This window comes from Corvus brachyrhynchos, unplaced genomic scaffold (genome assembly GCF_000691975.1).
Source record: "Corvus brachyrhynchos isolate BGI_N302 unplaced genomic scaffold, ASM69197v1 scaffold381, whole genome shotgun sequence".
Lineage (NCBI taxonomy): Eukaryota > Metazoa > Chordata > Aves > Passeriformes > Corvidae > Corvus > Corvus brachyrhynchos.
Window position 1 is genome coordinate 778,764 of NW_008236219.1, and position 20,007 is coordinate 798,770.

The 20,007-nt window shown below is 38.8% G+C and overlaps 1 protein-coding gene across 12 annotated transcripts in view; it reads left to right on the forward strand.

Annotated features, from left to right (window-relative positions):
- The window catches only part of RAPGEF6 (Rap guanine nucleotide exchange factor 6), a 123,757-nt gene that overhangs the window by 83,782 nt on the left and 19,968 nt on the right, over positions 1 to 20,007 (forward strand). For 5 of the 12 annotated variants that reach the window (XM_017746888.1, XM_017746896.1, XM_017746892.1 and 2 more), the window contains 15 exons: positions 625 to 761; positions 1,263 to 1,421; positions 1,642 to 1,794; positions 2,315 to 2,479; positions 3,361 to 3,468; positions 3,824 to 4,027; positions 4,744 to 4,852; positions 6,580 to 6,823; positions 7,429 to 7,586; positions 8,729 to 8,743; positions 11,378 to 11,618; positions 12,648 to 13,031; positions 15,235 to 15,446; positions 16,339 to 16,462; positions 18,919 to 18,942. In XM_017746888.1, coding sequence (XP_017602377.1) covers positions 625 to 761; positions 1,263 to 1,421; positions 1,642 to 1,794; positions 2,315 to 2,479; positions 3,361 to 3,468; positions 3,824 to 4,027; positions 4,744 to 4,852; positions 6,580 to 6,823; positions 7,429 to 7,586; positions 8,729 to 8,743; positions 11,378 to 11,618; positions 12,648 to 13,031; positions 15,235 to 15,446; positions 16,339 to 16,462; positions 18,919 to 18,942 — 2,437 coding nt within the window. The remainder of the gene's footprint in view (positions 1 to 624; positions 762 to 1,262; positions 1,422 to 1,641; positions 1,795 to 2,314; positions 2,480 to 3,360; positions 3,469 to 3,823; positions 4,028 to 4,743; positions 4,853 to 6,579; positions 6,824 to 7,428; positions 7,587 to 8,728; positions 8,744 to 11,377; positions 11,619 to 12,647; positions 13,032 to 15,234; positions 15,447 to 16,338; positions 16,463 to 18,918; positions 18,943 to 20,007) is intronic. The other 7 variants (XM_017746889.1, XM_017746893.1, XM_017746898.1 and 4 more) reach the window with 3 other exon arrangements.

Below are 20,007 nucleotides of genomic sequence, written 5' to 3' on the forward strand. Positions count from 1 at the left end.
TATTTTGAACAACGGTCTTTGTGGTGTCAAGATGTGAGGTATTACAGTCATTTTATGTGTTGATGTAATGGGACAGGTAGCAAGGTAATTTTGACTGCCTGAAACTGTTGAATTAGTTATTAAATAGCAAAGAGAACATACTGTTATTGGCTATAGCTATACTTAACTGTAAACTACAAAACAGTTGAAATGAAGATAATTTACTGCAGTGTTTAACTAGAAATTGGCATGAATTTCAATAGCAAAATTTGCTTTCTGCTGTATTCAGATTGCATCTCTGAACACTGGAAAATCATTTCATGCTCCTGTCTAGCTTATAATTACTGTACCTAAGGCTATTTTTAATTTTTCTAAATGTTTGAAGCTGAAGTGCTTTTACTCTTAGCTAGCCTGCTGCCCTGAGAGTCAATCAGAACACCAGCAAGGTTGTGGAGCTGAGTTCTGGCTGTTAATGACAAAGTACACACTGGGCTCATTTAGCCACAGGCACTAATGGGAAGTGTAATACCACTGAACAATTTTCCTATGAATATAACTGGAGTTTAATATACTTGTGGAGAGTAAGGAATCCAAGGAAACCCTGGGCCTTGCAGTCATCATACCAATGTTTCCTTTGTCCAACAGAGCAATTATTGGAATTCATGCATCAACTCCCTGCCTTTGCGAACATGACCATGTCTGTGAGGAGAGAACTGTGCTCAGTGATGATATTTGAAGTTGTAGAGCAAGCAGGAGCCATCATACTTGAAGACGGCCAGGAAGTAAGTGACTGCTTCCAGCACAGGTGTTAAATCAGTCAGTAGTCAGGCTCCCAGCATAGGTGCCCTGAATCACTATCTTGAAATCTCTCTTCCTGCTTGGATCAAGACATCTGGAATGGCGTTTGCTGTTCATCCCTCCAAGAGGGGTGAGGTAGACTCATCTCTGGTAGTGACTAAATGGGTACTCAGGGAAAGAATGTTCATTCTCACTAAATGGTACAAATATATCATAGCAATTAGCCTACTTATTAAGAAAGAAATCTATTCATCAGCATTTCTCCCTCCAGGATCAGTTCTAAAATGAATGAAGAAAACTGAAAAGCATTCCTGTTTCCATCTCCATCTCTTGCCTTACAGTGCACAGTTTTGGTGATTTAAATGTTACGGAGAGGTGGGGGCAGCAAACTGGAGGCTACAAGAATGAGCCTTTCTGAGATAAGAGCTTACAAAAGTTGTTAAATTAGCTTCACTTTTTAAATTTTTTTTTTTTACTTCCTCTAGCTTGATTCTTGGTATGTTATTTTAAATGGCACAGTAGAAATCAGCTATCCTGATGGGAAGAGTGAGAGTCTCTGTATGGGAAATAGTTTTGGGATTACTCCCTCTCTGGACAAACAGTACATGAATGGAGTGGTCAGAACCAAAGTAGATGATTGTCAGGTAAGGTTGCAATTCTGTATAACTACCTCTTATTTTTAAGCATCTGATTAAAAAACCCAGGTTGGAACAGATCCAGAGGAGGCTACAAAGGCACTCTGAGAGCTGGAGCCCCTCTGCTGTGGAGACAGGCTGGGAGAGTTGGGATTGCTCAGCCTGGAGATGGGGATACATTCATGTTTTAGATACTTAACTCAGAATCTGTTGTTGTCCTTGGGGACAGTTCGTGTGTATAGCCCAGCAAGACTACTGGAGGATTCTGAACCATGTGGAAAAAAACACTCATAAAGTGGAAGAAGAAGGAGAAATTGTAATGGTAAAGGAGCACAGGGAGCTGGATCGCAGTGGAACCAGAAAAGGACACATAGTTATCAAGGTGCATTTCTTTCTGTGCTTTCCATTAATCAATTACACTTTTATTTCTTAGTAAATAAATACAATTTCAGTTTGAATCTACTATGCATTCTCAGTTTTGTCTGTGTCAGCTAAAAAACTCGATTGGAAGGAATGTGTATTATATTCCAACTTTACGTCCATTTCCCCTTTAATAAAGTTAGACCTGTTCAACATATACATCGAGTTTTGTATTGGGAGCACCCTTTGGGCATCTTTATGACCTTTTTTTGTAATCTGAAAGAGGTACTTAAACTGCTTACTAAAAAATAAAATTAAGGGAAGTTACTAATTGTTTTAGCCAGGTGTTACCTGTGCAAAACGTCAGGGCTGAGAGAAGCAGGAGGATTTGATTTAAACATGTTGGTGTGTTTTCTCCTGAGTTCGCCATAACTGAACTTTCTAAAGGCATTATACTGTTCATGTGGGTTTATGTTGAATTACTCTTTAGGGAGAGGTAGTGATGAGAGATATCAGTTATTTTTTTCATTTGCTTTTTTAAGGCAACACCCGAGAGACTCATCATGCACTTAATAGAGGAACATTCTATTGTGGATCCAACCTACATTGAAGATTTTCTTTTAACATACAGAACATTTCTAACAAGTCCCTTGGAAGTTGGAAATAAACTCTTGGAATGGTTCACAGTGGATAGCCTCAGGGATAAGGTTGGTTGTAGTCTAAGAGATTAATATTTCTGGTGAAAATATAATCAGATTGATCCCTTTTTGTATTGCTGATAAACTAGGAAAAATAAAACCAGGTTCCACTCTATCTAACTGTGTGCACATTCATGAAAAAGCATGATAGTCTGGAACTTGTATCATGCCAATTTGTTGATTCTTAGCCAATGTTTTTATGTTTTCTAGCCTTGAGCTGAGGAAATCCAACATACTGTCAAAACACTTGATGTTTCGTATAGGAAATTGTGCAGGGTCTGTTGTGGTTATTGCTTCTCTTCTTACCTCTTTCCATGCTTTTCATTTGGGCAACTACTGTTTTTTAATAAAAGGAAAGATAAAGAGAAGTGTGTCAGCAAACAAAAGCAGAAATTGTATAGTTTTAGAAGAGAAACTGCTATAGACTTAGATTTTTTTTTTTTTAATAATATGGATGGATAATATAGTTGTCAGTCTGACTTTATCATGAATGGTAGTGACTCTGTAGCACCTACAGAAGCAATCTAAAGATTTAACTAAAACTTCTTGGAAGAAAGCTTTTTGTTTATCACAACTAGAACTTCCTTTAAAGAAGTCATTAGGATGCTTTAAAAGGTGATCTTCATGAACAGTGTCAGGAAGGCTTAGCTGAAGATGGATTTATACACCAGTAGGTACTGGGTGATGTACCCAGTATTTTTTATGTATAAAAATATGTGGGTTTTTTAGTTTTTCATTTGGTAAATATCTTTTTCCTATCAGACACAGTAATCTGTTTTATGTTCTTCTGCCATGTCCAGGTATTCTTCTGTGTTTATAGATTAAAGCTTATAGGAGAAGAACCATAGGTACCTTTATATATATATACATAATTTATTTTGTTTTTACAGGTTACCAGAGTAGTCTTACTGTGGGTGAACAATCATTTTAATGACTTTGAAGGAGATCCTGCCATGACTCGATTCCTGGAAGAATTTGAAAAGAACTTGGAGGATACGGTAGGAGCAAAAAAGAACGAGCGTCACATTTTCTAGTACTACATATTTCAATTTTCCAGGGTTACCATTGCCTAACAGCTGTAGTCTCTAAGTGTAACAGTTAACAGGTGGCTTTTAACATTGGACATATTTGTTCTTAAGTATAAATTAGATATAAAGGCCATATAAAGTAATACCTATGGCACTCACTTAGGAGTTTTTGCATTTCAGCAAAAGAGGACAAGGTTTATTTAGTAAGATCTGAAAACATGGCCTCAAAAATCTATTTTCTGGCACTTGGGGTATTTTTCATAACCATTTTTCCATTTCTTATAAAAGAAACATTGCACTGCATTTTGTGTCTTCTGTGTTACAGAAAATGAAAGGCCATCTCAGATTGCTGAATATTGCCTGTGCTGCCAAAGCAAAATGGAGACAAATCACCCTGCAAAAACCTTCCAGAGATTCTCCCTTGTTTTTCAGCCTTCTTGGAGGCAGTGACAAGGGGTTTGGTATTTTTGTAGAGACTGTGGAGATAGGCAGTAAAGCAGCAGAAGCTGGACTTAAGCGTGGTGATCAGGTAAAAACAATTAAGTTAATTTAAAATATTCTGCTTTATCCACCTCTTGGTTGTTCTCCACAGAAATGTTATGCTGTGTACTAAAACTAAACCACTGGCAGCCAATCAACCATTCCCATTCTCTTGGGAATGCCACAGCTCAGCTTCCATTTATATCTGTTAAATGGGTTTCTATTAAATAGTTTTCAAAATATGTAAAATATTTAAATATTCCAAAAACAGGATGAGGAAAGAAACTAAGTTATGGTTATTTTTGGAAACTTTCTGATTGAAGATATGGTTACATTGAATCCATCAGATTGTTTTCTGGGATTGATTCCCACCTAATGTGTTTGATCCCAGCTCACTGAGGCAGGTGGAGCAGTGACAGGTCACACTCAGTGAAAATCGAAAATCCAGCTTTTGAAGTAATATCAGTTCTGTAGTTCATGATCCACCATTTTTGATTAATTGCAAGAATGTCATGTTATCATAGAAAATAAACTTATTCAAAGCAGTTTTCAAGTAAAAATGGAAGTCCTGACTTATTTACAGGATATGACTTCTCTGACATGATGAAAATAGTTATTTTACATGGAATGTTTTCATTCTGTAGCTGCTGTAAAGATGATATGGTAATTTCTGGGAGGTTCTTATTGTGCCTGTATTATCACCTTTGTATTTGTAAGCCTGTCAGACAGATGTTCTCCTAATAGTCCAATTTTTGTTTCTTAAAGATAATGGAAGTAAATGGACAGAATTTTGAGAACATTACCTTTGTAAAAGCTCTGGAAATCTTAAGGAATAACACGCATCTCTCCATTACTGTAAAAACAAACATTTTTGGTGAGTAGACTTCATATATGATGTATTTTTATGTATGAAGGAAAAAAACTCCACTCCTTCTGGCTTTATAAGTGCAATGGGATTCCACTTTTTTTTTTTTTCCAACTTGCTGCTCTTGAGGTGAGAAGTTGTGCAGAAGTCCCCTTGTTGTGCTTCTGTTTGCTTGGATAAGTTCTCATGCGCCAAGGGCTGCACGTTGAGTGGCACGGAGCCAGCACAAGCAGCTCTTCACTCCCTGAGAAATCCTCAGATGACTGTTTAAGCTGATTTAGTGTCCCTCCATGCAATAAGGCTGAAACAAAGCCAAGGGATCTGGACCAAAATATTTTTGCCAAGAAACAGCAAAAATGTAAAACTGGGATTTTGTAAAACTTCTTATAATGGCTGTAAGAATGAGAGGATAAATAGCCTTTATAATTGAAAAGGGGATATAAAAAGGGGTGTGGCATATAAATGTTGGCTTTTAATTGTCATCATGAATATAAACACCTAAATACCTCTTTAAAATCTCAGTCAAATCATCTGTTCTTTTTCTATAATCCTCTTCAGGCAACAGAATAATCAAAGCTGCAGAAGGAAGGAGACTGTGCACAGGATAGCTCCTTCCTCCATAATTGTATCCATATCTTCTGATGGTTTTCTTTTCCTATTTCCTTCCTCCATTTACCTGCCCTTACTCACTATTGATTTTCTTTTCAGTTATTACTATTCTATGTTTATCACTGTGCAGCTACAAAGGTTCAAGCCCTCAGCAGTTTCTTCTTAGCATAATTAAAAAAAAACTTGAAACAACCAGAGTAACCGGTCGTCCAGACTAATGTGAAATGACATGAAATGAAACATCACTATAACTGAGAAAGTGATAGGTTGTTCATTTGTATCATAAATGTAAGCAACATACAAGCAGGTTCTAATCTCCTCCTGCTAGCTGATAGACTTTCAAGGTGATTTCTCTGATAAATTTTAATAAATTAATGTCTTGAATTTTTTTCAACAGTGATATTTATTATCCTTTTTAATTGAGTGTTAAGTGTCTGGTACTGACAATGAGCAATTCCTGTTCTATTCAGATTTATACTGGGAAAGCTTGTAGCCTTAGCTTTTATTATATAATAGAAATGTACCATTTAATTGGACCTTCTGTACAGAAGGTTGCTTTGCTCATAGGGACAGTCTGAGTAATATGCTGTTTACAGTTATGCATTCTCCCAGTATCACCATACTTTCAACAGAAAATACTGAATTTCTGACTTGGAAGATTTTCAAAACATTTTTAAAGGATCTTTAAAGAAATAATTTATGTTGACAAGACAATTTGAACATTTTTTTCACCTTACATATGTGGAAAGAAGCAGAACAAAAACCCTATAATTTCCACAGAATTCTATCTTTGAGAATGTCAGTGTAGGTTTATAGACTAGCTTAGTTTCATAAATACAGTAGGAAATTTGATGCAGCTTCTGTTCAGTAGTGTTAGTAGAGGCAAACAAAGACAGTTTGGGAATATATCAGTCTGTGTTTCACTTACTCTTGAAGAAGCATCTGCACTCCGTTACCATTGACAAAAAAGACCAATAAATGCATAGTGCTGATTGCCCTGAATGCAGTGTTTCCTTATTATCTCTCTGGGATGTGGGAAGCAAAAGGTTTAAGGGGGAAAAAAAGAATTCACTGTGAAGTTCTGAGTGTGCAAAGGTTACTCACAACGACTGTATCTTCTCTTACAGTTTTTAAGGAACTGCTCTGCAGGATTGGACAGGAGAAGAATGGAATTCCACATATTCCAAAAATTGCAGAAAAGAAAAACAACCGTTATTCTATCCCAGATATGCCTGGAGATGTGGAACAGATGTTTCCTCGTGAAAAAGGAAACAAGAAAATGAAAGCAAACACTGTATCTGGTGGAAGAAATAGAATCAGGAAAATTTTAGACAAGACCCGTTTCAGCATCTTGCCTCCAAAACTGTTCAGGTTTGTCGGACTCTTTTGTCAAAAAGTAGCGGTTCTTTATTAGATTATGCTATTAATCATAGAATGATTGGAAGAGGATTGGGTTGGGAGGGAACTTAAAGATCTTAAAGACTGTCCCATTCCAACCCCTCCTGTGGGCAGGGGCATCTTCCACTAGACCAGGTTGCTCCAAGCCCTGTCCAACCTGGCCTTGAACACTTCCAGGGATGGGATGGGGCAGCCACAGCTTCTCTGGGCAACCTCTGCCAGGGCCTCACCACCCTCACAAGGAGGAATTTCTCCCTAACATCTACCTAAAACCTACCCTCCTTCAGTCTCAGGCCATTAAGAAATAACCATTGCTTAGGATTTCTAGTCATTATGTCCACATGGCTTATGTTTTTAAAAAAATCGTCTGCATCTGCCCCACGAATGCAGAACAAGAGCAAAATAACTTTTCTCTCCCAATAAACTCTTTCAAATAATTTTCCTGTGTCCTTGTTTTGAAAGCATGTCTATAGCATGTAATTAAAATAGCTGAACACCATTATTTTTCTTAGTTTCATTCATCTGAAGATGAATAGGAGGAGTTTAATGCAGATAATTGAATCAGAACTGTTTTGCAGTGATGGCAGTGTGAGCCAGTCACAGGATGACAGCGTCGTGGGGACACGGCAGTGCAGGCACAGTCTGGCCATCATGCCCATTCCAGGTACCCTCTCATCCAGTAGTCCTGACCTGCTGCAGCCCACAACCAGCATTCTGGATTTCTCTAACCCTTCAGGTAAAATGGCAGCTTGAGGTTGATTTACAGGCTGGGTTACCAAGGCAGCTGGGTCAGGGGGAAAATTGGAGCTTTTACCACCATCACTTGTGCTGAGTGCAGTTGCCTGTGCATCCTGTGGGCCTAGCAGGGAGGAGATGTACTGAAAATCCACGCTGCCTGAACCTCTCTTGCCTACTTTTTTTTGGGTGATGTGGGACTTAATTCTTTTTACAAAGAAATGTATTTTGCCACTTCAGAGAGCCTTTGATTTACTGGAGTAAATTGGCTCTGGTGGAAGGAGATTGTCTGCCCACTTCTTTGCCATCTCTCCTCAGTGCTTTGACTTGTCCATCCTTCCATCTGTCAATATATATTTCAAGCAGTATTGTGGATAGAATAGAACTGCCATGGTACCAGCACAGTGATGTTCATGTTTCATGTTTAACAAACATTATGTATATTCAATGGTATGTCTAAAAGCCTTAAAAATGTTTTGATGTGTGTGGTCTGGGCTTTCATTGCTGTTGCTGTAGGAATCCAGTTTATGGGATGGCTGCAGGAGGCATTTGTTGCAATATGCAGCTGCCTGTGAGCATGTCTAGTCAGAATCTTTTTTTCCTATTTTAAGTGTAAGTTCTGTACATAATGACATATTCTGTAAAGTGTTTTGTGACTGTGACTTGTGTTTACCTAAACTTGCAGATTTCCCCTTTAAAAGGGATGTGCACAGATACATCCTATCAGGTGTATAAATACCCATGGCAAAGAAGTTCACTTTTTGCTGCAATTCCAGGTCTTTGCTGTCTGCATGAGAGCTATACACGTTTTTCTAGAAATCTTCATTTAATACTGTACAGGTTACCACTTAATATGAAATGGTGATAACTAGTTCATCTTGGAATCACTCATAGAATCACAGAATGATTTGGGTTGGAAAGGACCTTTAATGGTGATCTATTCCAACCCCCCTGCCGTGGGCACGGACATCTTCAGCTGGATCACTTAGCTTTACTTTAAGCTTACTATAACAAATATGCTGCCATATTTGAATGTCAGGGAAAACCAAATTATTTCTGACAGTGTACACTTGATAAGATTTGTAAGCATCTCAGTCTTGATTTGGTGTTGACACGGTTTTTTTCTTTTTCTCCTGCCTGCAGCTGTTGGGTTTTACTGTAAGTATCCTCATGTACAGCATCCTGTAGACCTTAATATTGCATGGCTTGCCTGTAAATTTAACACTATCAGACATTGCACTGACACAGTTATTACTGTAGGGCACTGGATAGCCCTGTGCTCTGTAATTTTCCTTAAAACAAATCCATAGGTTCCTGTACAGACACAGTGCTGTACTGAGGCTGAGATCTGCATTTTATTCCCATTTCTGCCCCCAACACGCTGAATGACCGTTGGCAGGTTCCTCTGCTTCCCTGTGGCCTTGCTCTGAAGGGATGAAGTTGCTTATATCTCTTTCATAGAACTGAAGTTTCAGAAGATAACAGTTTGAGATTTAGTTTGTTCTTCTGTCGTACTTCATAACTAAAATTCTGTGCATGCAAACTTGAAATGCACTTTGTATTGTCAAAATGAGTTGAATAATGCATTAAAATTTTTAATTTAATAATTTATGTTTGCCTGCTTAAAAGCAAAGACCATAAAGGCAGAAATGTACCTGTAATTTATGTTTCCCTCGTCTGTCACAAGTTACCATTGCTTTGGTTGCATGGTTTTCAGCTTTACACCTTGAGTGTGTTCTGATTTTTAGGTATGTTGATACCAAAGTATAGATGTTTCCCTCTTCCATTTATCTATTACCACTTTTATGAGTGTAGGCACTTCTCTAATTACTCAGTATGTAATTTTCACCACTTTCACTCTGAAATAAAGTACAATATATTTACTTCTCCCTTATACTGCCCCTATTCTCATATATATTGAACTTCTCAAATTCAGCTAGTCCCTAGCTTCTGATGAGAATGTTCTGATAATGTGTTAATTATAATCATGCAACTGTTAGAGGAATTAGCCTTCAATCAGAATTTTTTTAACCCATGTTTTTTTCACTCTTAAAATTTATTTACAGCTGATGTTGAGCCTTTCTTTTTCCCAGTGGGTGGAACCTTTGGTGCTGGATCATAGATTACCTGCTTACTTTTTACCTTGAAATTCCTTCTACTTGTGCCCATAACACCTTTAAGTCCTGACGCAAGAAAAAGTAACTCTAAGGTCATTGCCCCAAAAGATCTTTGTTGCCTCCTTAAGCAGTGTATTTTGATAGAGGATAATCAATGTATAAACAGTGGGATGAGCAGCATCTAAAACTGTACTAGAGAGCTTCTGCTGGGAGGGCCTGAAGGACCTGGATGCTCTGCCCAGCAGGATGATTTCCTGGGCAGGTTCCCCTTGGGCAGAGAGGGACACCTGGTCATCACCAGTGCTCCAGGGTAGGTCACATGCGTCAATCCACAGTTCTTATCACTGCATTTTTAAGGGCTGGACAAATAGCAGTGAGAGAAGGGAAGGGCTGTTTTGGAGGCTGTTGCTTCAATGACAGCCCTTCCCTTCCTTTACTGGGGATCTCTGACTCTGGTTCAGGAATTATGGCACATCTGCCTCCGGTGTGGTTTTGGAGAGGTTCAGACTCTGAAGCCTTGGTGGAGGGCTCAGCAACAGCCTCCCACCTTCTCAGGTCTGCAGAAAAGTTGTGAAGTTTTAGTCTTCAGACTCCAGGGAAGGGGAAAACTGAGATTCCCTGTGCTTGAAATTAGTGCGCATTTTGACTCTTGACATTTTTTAAAAATAATTTTTATTTTGAAAATCAAATTTTCTGTAATAGCTAATAGAGCAAATTATTTGCAATCATCACACTGTGGATTAGTGTTTCTGTAGATATTTATTGCCTGCTGTAGGCTGCCTCAGATGAAGTTGTTCTCTAATGCATTTATAATACATAAAATGTGGTATAAATAAGTACACCAGCCAAAGAATTAGCTGCTGGCAGCAGCTTAGTTCCTTCGAGGGAGAGAGTGAGCGTAAAAGCTCGTGGCTAGTTCTGGGAGCAACTAAATCTCCTTTCCTCTTCATGTCCTCCCACCCCCAGCCCATCCATCCATACTCAGTGGCTTCCCATCCCTGGGAAGTGTGCCCTGGCAAGTGTGTGGATCTGTCTCTCACAGACACAAGAGAGCCAAAGAAGGAATGGTGCTGCCAAAGTTTTTAAGACACACTGGGAAGGAGCAGCGCACAGTCTAGTTACATACCTGGATGTCTTGTACTTTGATTGTGGTCATGGGATGGTAGAGTAATTGAGTTGTAGAAAAGCAGAGAGGAGTAGAGTCTTCTTTTTTCCACACAAAGATGAAGAAAAACCTAGAATATTTAAATATTTTCCAAGTCCAGCATGTTTTTTTTTCCCCCCAGCAGCTGGTTGGTTTTGTTTCCTGATGATCAAATGAGACAGTAAATCATAGAATCTCAGAATGGTTTGGCTTGCAATGGACCTTAAAGATCATCTAGTTCCACCCTACCTTCCTACCTTCCACTAGACCAGGTGCTTCAAGCCCCATCCAGCCTGGTGTTGAACACCTCCAGGGATGGAGGGTCCACAACCTCTCTGGGCAACCTATGCCAGGGCCTCAGCCCCTTCACGGGGAATAATTTGTCCCTAATATCCAATCTAAACCTGCCGTCCTTCAGCTTAAGCCACTTCCCCGTTGTTCTATTACGTCCTCTTGTGAAAAATCTCTCCAAGTGACCTCGTGTCTTTTCAAAGGAAAAATAACATTAAAGGTGTTATGCTCTTTTTGTAGATATTCCAGATCAAGTGATACGAGTTTTCAAAGCAGATCAGCAGAGCTGTTACATCATCATCAGCAAAGATACTACAGCAAAGGAGGTGGTGAGTCACGCTGTCCATGAATTCAACCTGACAGGAGCCCCGGACACCTATTCCCTGTGTGAGGTGTCCGTCAGCCCCGAGGGGGTCATCAAACAGCGGAGGCTCCCGGATCAGTTCTCCAAGCTGGCTGACAGGATTCAGCTCAATGGACGGTAAATGTACCTTTTTTTGGTTGGGTTTTATTTGCCTTTCAGGATTGAAACATTGTAGGTTGGAAAAGACCTCCAAGATAATAAAGTCCAACATCAGGGAGGGATGTTTTAATTAAAATAGATGGGTGTCTACTGGAAGCACGAGCAAGTAAATGCCAGTAACTTACACTTCCCTCTGTGTCACCCTCCACTTCTGCACCCCAAAATCCCTCCCTAAATCTATGGCAAGCTTGCTTGATGACAGCTAAATTTAGCAGATCAGGATAATGTATATAGTGGTTTACACTTAGAGAAAAAGGTTATATTTGTTTTGACACTTCCCACATGTACTTGAGGATTAAAGTATACAATTATTTTCTTTCTCAGTGTCATGCTGCAATGAACTGATACTAACCTGGGATAAATTCTTCCATTTTTAAGTAAACTGTTCTGAATGTTTTTGAAATATTAAGTGCTTTGGTTTTATCTGATGACCTGATCCATGCCAGAAGAAAGTTTCTTGAAGTAAAATAGTCTGTAGTTCTCTTTACTAGGCAACAGAGCAAATTTATGAGTAATGAACTTTTGTATATCTAAAAGTCATCTACCTGGGACTGTGGAATGAATTTTCCAGATACATTTTCATTTCCTGAGTACTCTGTGCCTCATGGAAATATTACTATGCCACACTAAATTTGTGGGAAAAAACACACTAAATTTGTGTAAGAAATGTAGAAATACATTAACAGGAGATTTCTCAGGACTAGTGTGTATTTAAAATGCTATTTTCACTGCTGAATTCACAAATGGAAAAGTAATGGACCTTTTTCTGAAGGCTAACACTACAGCCTATTACAGAGTACAGTACAAAAATATTAACAAAGCTTTTGAAATGTTTGTTTACTTAAGTAATGGTGTTATTTTACATTAACTGAAATCCCTTCTTGTCTCTGTAATGCTCACAGTGATTGGTATAGTTCAATGTCTTTGTGTTCACAAATCCTCTGAAGAGCATCTCTAATGTGCTGTTGTTACTCACTTATTCTTCAGATATTATCTGAAAAACAATATGGAAACAGAGACCTTATGCTCAGATGAGGATGCTCAAGAGCTACTCCGAGAAAGCCAAATTTCGCTCCTCCAGCTGAGCACCATTGAGGTGGCCACTCAGCTTTCCATGCGGGACTTTGAATTATTCCGCAACATCGAGCCCACGGAATACATTGATGACCTTTACAAGCTGGACTCCAAAACAGGGAATGCTCACCTGAAGCAGTTTGAGGATGTCATAAATCAAGAGACCTTCTGGGTTGCCATGGAAATTTTAGCAGAGCCCAACCAACTCAAAAGAATGAAGATTATTAAGCATTTCATTAAAATTGCTCTCCACTGTCGAGAATGCAAGAACTTCAATTCCATGTTTGCAGTGATAAGGTAAAATACTTCCCATTTCTCAGATCTGATTGGTGCTGTCATAGGCAATTCTGGTAATCTAAATGGAAAGGAAAGAAACGGGAATATCCTGAGCTCACTGTGGCTGGGGCTGGCTGGTTTTCCAAAGCCAAACTGTCAGAGGTGGATTGTCACTGTAGTCTCCTCACTGTCACCTCAGCACTTCAGTCCTGTTGCGGTGCTGGGTGTGACAGTCTCTTTTTCACTGGTACCTCGCAGGAAAAAAGAAGATGGGGTCAAAGCACTTAGGTTGATGAACTTCAGAAACCTGCCTAAGCATTGTGTCATTTGCTGTGACTTTGGCACCCAATTTCCCTTCTTTTTGTCAGTCATCATGACTTTTCCAGGGTGCACCGAGTTGTATATGTGATGATGAGATTACTTTTCCTTCCATTGTAAGGACTTCCTCAAATCAGTCTTGTTTTGGCTTCATTTTCCTTCTCATTCTTTACTGTCATTTGCTTGCTTCTCTATTTTATTTTTTCACTCTTCACTTGCACATTTAAGCTTTCTCTTCTGATTTATGCTGAATGCTGCTGCTTTAACAACATGAGTTAAGCATTTCCTGTGTTTGCAGTTATCTTACACCCAGCCTTTACTGTAGGAAAAAAGGCACTGTGATTCATTAGAAAAAGATCTGGACTTGTGCTCTATCCCAGCACCATTATTAAAAACATCATTTTAAAATATTTTTTTCCATGTCTAACCAGTTTATCAAAAGGTATTGGCTTGTGGTTGGTCATTAAAGAATTCATTAATTTCTGCAAAGGGTACTGTACAGTCATTGAGACTGTGGCTGCTCATTACATGGGAATACACACACGGATACTGATTCTAAGTTTTATATACTGCTCCCTAATTTCTCATGGTTTATTGTAGGTAAGGAAATTACTCTTTCTGCTCCTCAGTTAAGTCCAATCAGGCCATGACTGAAGTGGTCTTAAGTCAAAAAAAAACCCCCAAAAAACCGGCAAATAAGTTAGTTTTTGTTCTACCTTTATTTCCAGAAGAATATGTTTTTGTTAGCATATGGCACAGGGGTTCTCTTTCCTGCCTTGTGCTGCACAGCAGTTTGGTGCTATATGTCTCATGAAATTGGATGATAACCATCCTAATGTAGCATGGAAAAGAGGAGCCGCGGGCTGGCATATGTTTGTTTTTTCATGTCAGAGAAAACTTTGTTTTGGCATAGCCTGGAGAGATATTTGTCTAAAAAATAAACCAAATACAAAATAAGTTTTTGGAAAAAAAAAAAAAAATCTGAGAACAGCAAATTCAGTGATAGTGTGATTCTGGATTTGCTAAGGAATCCTGGAGCACACCCCTTTCCAGCTCTCCAGAGGTGACGACTTCGCAATTATCGCAGAATTTCTTAAGCATAACTGGTGACAAATTATGATAGGGAGGATGGATTTAGTTTAATGTTTTTATTTAATGGGGTTTTTTTGTATCCAAATAGTTCTGAATATATTTTTACTTAGTGGGAATGAGGGCACAGTGACAAGCTTTAGCACATCTGCTGCTTCTGTTTCTCAGTCTGTCACTCATTTACAAATGCTCTTGTCTGAAGCTCTGAAGTCAGAGAATCACAGAATAGTTTGGGTTGGAAGGGACCTTAAAGTTAATCTCATTCCAACCCCCTGCTATGGGCAGGGACACCTTCCGCTAGACCAGGTTGCTCCAAGCTCCATCCAGCCTGGCCTTGAACACTTCAGGGATGGAGCATCGACAGGCCTCTCTGGGCAGCCTGTGCTGGGACCTCACCACCCTCAGAAAGAAGAATTTCTTTCTAAAGTCTTCCCACTTCTGCTTAGGATGAGTTCTGCACTGTTCTAATTTTCTGTGCAATCGTTGATTCACCACCATGCGTTTTTTACCATTTTTGTTCTTAGTGTGGCATACATTACTAAAGGAGAGAAGTGGTTCTTAAATAGACATCAGTCCTGCATTAGAGAGATTATTTTGGCAGTAATTTGAAATTTGTACCTTGAGCAATCATTTTTACAGTCCTATTTAAGCAGCAGAGGTTTATTGTGATGAACTTGTAGCCTGCTATTCACCCAGCTTCACAGTTAACGTTAGAAAAGCTATTTTTAATAATTAAAACAACCCCCCAACCCTTCACTTCCTTCTGAAAGGTAACGATTCTGCTCACAGCTAATAATGAAACATTTCTGCCTTGCAGTGGGTTAAATCTTGCACCGGTAGCTCGTCTCAGAGGCACTTGGGAAAAGTTACCCAGCAAGTATGAAAAGCACCTCCGAGACCTTCAAGATCTTTTTGATCCATCTCGAAACATGGCAAAATATCGCAACATCCTCAGCAGCCAGAGCATGCAGCCTCCAATTATCCCACTTTTCCCTGTTGTCAAGAAAGATATCACATTTCTGCATGAAGGTAATGTCAAACAGAGAGAAAATAAATGAAGCACTGAATGTACTTCAGCCCTTTCTTCAGTGCTCAGTGTGTCAACGTGTGTAACGAAGCTGCCACTAGTAGGATGTTTTTGAGGGATCCTTTGTAGGAGTAAAATAAAATAGAACTGGGAAAGCCTAATGGAAGAGACTGGTCCTAGACAAAAATTAAAAATAAAATGCATATTTTTAGTATTTTAAAAGCAATGCTATAATCCTCCTCAGCTGTCCTGAGTTTTAAGGTGGAAGCATAGGTGAGTGTGCTGTCTGGTAGTTACACTACTTCAAATATTTTCTCTTACCAAAAACTTGTGTCTGTAATGTTTCCACGTTTTCATTCCACGTTGTGGCTTGCACACAGCTCTGATGATACACCACCGACTCTTGCTTTCAACATTTTCAAGTGTTTTGTTTAAATGTTTCCATTTTGTTCCCTTTATACAAAGTCCTGTTCACAACTGGTTGAGGTGAACCATTTTCAAATATGCTCAATTCTTGGTTGTGATGATTCAGAACTATTTGAACTTCTTTCCTAATGTGAATGTTGTCAATGCCAATTCTGTATTTATATTATTTTAACATTATGCAAGTGAATTTGGGCGTAATTCATTTATTCCTTTTTCCTCCTAGTAATACTTGTTATTTTAGAAGTAGATTAAAAAAACCAATACAGGGTAGTCCAAGTGGGCCTGATTCCATTAGTGTTTTGCCAGAGCATCCTGTTTTCTTGGTATTTTGATTAAAAAAACTGTGTTGACTGGGGGACAGGGAGGGGAGAAGGTAACAGGGGAAGAACTAGAAGCACAGTGGCTGTTCAGAAATATTTCTTACTTTTTTTTTTTTTTTTTTTAAATGTGTGTGTTTTAATTATGCAGGCAATGACTCTAAAGTGGATGGCCTGGTAAATTTTGAGAAACTCAGGATGATTGCCAAAGAAATTCGCCAAGTTGTCCGAATGACATCGGCAAACATGGATCCAGCTGTGATGTTCAGACAAAGGTGTGCAATGGGAAGGGGAGTAGCACTGAAGGGGCCTTGGTGTGGGGGGATCTGGGTCTCTGTGTGCATCAGCGCATTAATATTTCATTGTGTACCTCATCACTGACATCTACCATCAAACCACAACCTTTATCAAATTATGGCAAAACAGTTGATGCTTCCCAGACCTGCTTTAAATGACTAATAAACCAATCTATTATCTTTAAAAACCACAGAAGAATAAATTCTAATTTTAATCATACCTATTTCTGCCAAATAAAATATTAGTGTCAGTAGAGTTCTGAGAGAGGTATAATATTAGGGGGAATAACATTATCTAGGTATGAGAGATAAAAAGCACCTAAATCACTGATGTATAGATCTGAAATGTTGCTTCAAAACAAACCCTACTGATTACATATTAAATTCAAACTAAATATTTTTTATTTGTTCCAAGCATAGATTGTTCCACCTATGTAATGTTTGATATGTTCAGGATTCAGCAGGTGGAGGGTGTTTTCTCGGCTTATTTTTCTTAGTTTTTCTTTTTATCTTGATGCTGAATATCACCAGGCTTGGTGTTAACAAACTTGCAGAATAAAAGCAACATAACTTCTAATCTGGTGCTGATTAACTCCAAATTTTATTTAGTGGAAATGAATTACTTTCTGCATCTGTTTTCTTCCCTCTGGCTGAACTAAAAGCATCACTGGCTCTGTTGTGTCCATACAGGGTCCTGATCCTGTAGGTGCTTATGGGATGGGTGGTGGCCCTGCTCCTTGGACTGTCTACCTCGAACTAATGGGCCAGACAAGACCCCTTGGGTGGGGAGCTGGGTGGGGAGCTGGGGACAAGGTCATGTCTGGTGCTGAATGCCTACATGGCTTCAACTTCAGAAAATGACAAAATACTCTCTGGAGCTGCCCATACCCATATGCACCCCAGCTCTCCCCAGCAGGGGAGAGCTCTCTGAACACCCTGGAGGGAGTAGTGCAAGTAGGAAACACAGTGGACAGTTTCTGGGTGAAGTGTGCTTCATCCACCTGAAATTCCAGTCACCTGTGCAGTCGTGACTCTCAGATGTGTGAATTCAATTACATCTGTGCAGTGGAAGGAAAGAGGGCATGCAAGGATGGGGAGATTTGTAAGAGCAGATATTTGGTTCCCTGTGGTATTCCAGTGGTCAGGATTCACAGAGGCTCATCAGTCCTGTCTGGTTTTTGTTTGGAAGGCCGGCTATCAGGAAGCTTAATTTTTTTTTTTATATATACGTGTTTAAAGCCAGCCTGGATTAGGCTCTGAGCAGCCTGGTCTAATGGAAAGTGTCCTTGCCCATGGCAGGGGGTGGAAGGGGATGAGCTTTAAGGTCCCTCCCAACACAAACCATTCTGTGATTCTGTGACTCTAAAAATGGCCCAGTTGAGGTCTGAGCCAGAAATAACAGATCCTTGTTAATGTTATTTAAAGATGGATTTGTTTCCCAGTGGAGATACACCTTTATACAGTTGGATTGGAATTAGCAAGATTGCATTTTTAGCATAAAATTATATAGTCAATTACTAAGAAGTTGTGATTGCTTTTCAGAAACTTTGGCATTCACAGCTGAAATTAGTCTATAAATAAATTTCGCTGATGGTCCATGCACTTCCTAAGACCTCACGAAGTCTAATAATGAAATAAATTTAATAGTAGTTACCTTTAGTATGTTTTTCAGAATTACAGGACACATTTTAATGGCCGTAATTTAAATTACGTACATTACCATAAACTGTTTAGGCATCTAATATTAGAGATAGTGCCAAAGATTAAAAGAAAATAATTCCATGTTTTCATGTAATTTATATTCATTTTCATTGCCTCTGGTGTTTGATCTATCTGTTTGTGTTATGAAGCACCAAATAAATGCTTTTGAAGATGAAAAAATAACAAGAAAGGATGTGTATTAGTGGTAATGTGGGATTTGCTCACAAGTTCATTACCAATTATAGAGAGTGTCTAGGCTTTCAAGGTGTATTTGGCATCTGGCTTGTTTTCCAGCCAACAGTCAAGAGAAAACAATATCATAAACTTGAATACTGATAGTGATGATTTCTCATACACTTTCAGCAGGCCTAATGCAAAGAATAAATTATTTTAATCCCATTTTCTGCAATATAAATGAGTTGCACAGTTTTTACTCACTCCATCAAATTTGAATTTGACTTACAGAAAATAAAAGAAATAAATGCAAGTTTGATTTTTTTCAATTCGTAAGTTAAACAAAAAACTGATAGATATTAAAGTGTTTGTCAAGTCTCGCCCTTGCATTCCATGAAAACATTGTGTTATTGTTTGAGAAGAATTTGGCTGTGTAGAGATTTTTTTCTTTTCTGTTCTTTCCTGTCTACATCTTTCTTCCTGACTCTCAACTGTTTTATTTTTTTCCTGTGCTTTTCTGTTCAAATACATGCTTCAATGTATATGGCTCTTGCTTACAGGAAGAAGAGGTGGAGAAGTTTGGGGTAAGTGTAGAGCTGAATGCAACTAAGATAAATAAAGATTACGCAACTCTTAACATACTGCATCCTCCTTGTTAGTGCATGCATCTGAAATACAGCATGCATTTTATTAACCCTACAATACATGTTTTTTTGAAAAGAGAGGTAAGGGGTTACAGCCAACATTTTACTGCAGCTATAGGAATTCTGAGTTGCTTTTATGTAGTAGATAAGTTGTTTGAGTTTTGGCTTTGTGCATTAAAAAAAACTCTGCTGTGCAGTTACATTGGAAGGCAAACTATTTTGGGAAGTAAATAAAATAAGTAACTTGCTTTTTAACGTGTTACAGAAAAGTTGAAGCCATTCTGCCTTTTCAACTATAAGGACACTTTGAATTGTGGTAATGATATAGTAATTTCCTCCCTGAAGTTTGTGTTCAGGCAATCTTCAAAGTATTTATTTTTAGTATATGTTTAAAATGTATCTCACATTTCCTACACCAAAATCCTCATCGATACCACTGGGAGTGTTGATTGGGCAAGGACTGGATCATGGAATAACTAAAGATGAGTTCTGATGTTGGCCAGGGAAGTTCCTGCCTGGCCCAGGGCAGTGATTTTAAGACTGGCATTGTAACCGTATTCTGTGTTGTTATGTGTATTTTTGCCCATAAAGTGTTACCTGTGTGCCTTTGCATAGCGGTGGTGGGGACAGTGCCAGGACTTGGGCTGCTCATACTGGCCAGAGCAGGTTTTGATACTGGTCCCTGATACTGGTGTGGATGCCCTTGGCTGGCAGCATTTGGTGCTCAGTAATCAACTGCTCACAAAGTAGCTCATGGGGAGAAATAGCCAGGACCCGTGGAGCCACTGTAATTTCTAACCCTTGGGATTACTGTGAACACAAGGGAATAAGGAAAAATAATTGTTAAAGGAAATACAATTAAATTGCTTTAAAAAGTCCAGTTCAGACTTGAAAGAAAAAAAACTGTGTGTACATAAACAGTAAAAAATTTCTATCATTAAAAATAAACATAATTTCCTGATCATTGTACAACAGCTTTGCCCTTACCCATCAAGAGATGGGAGT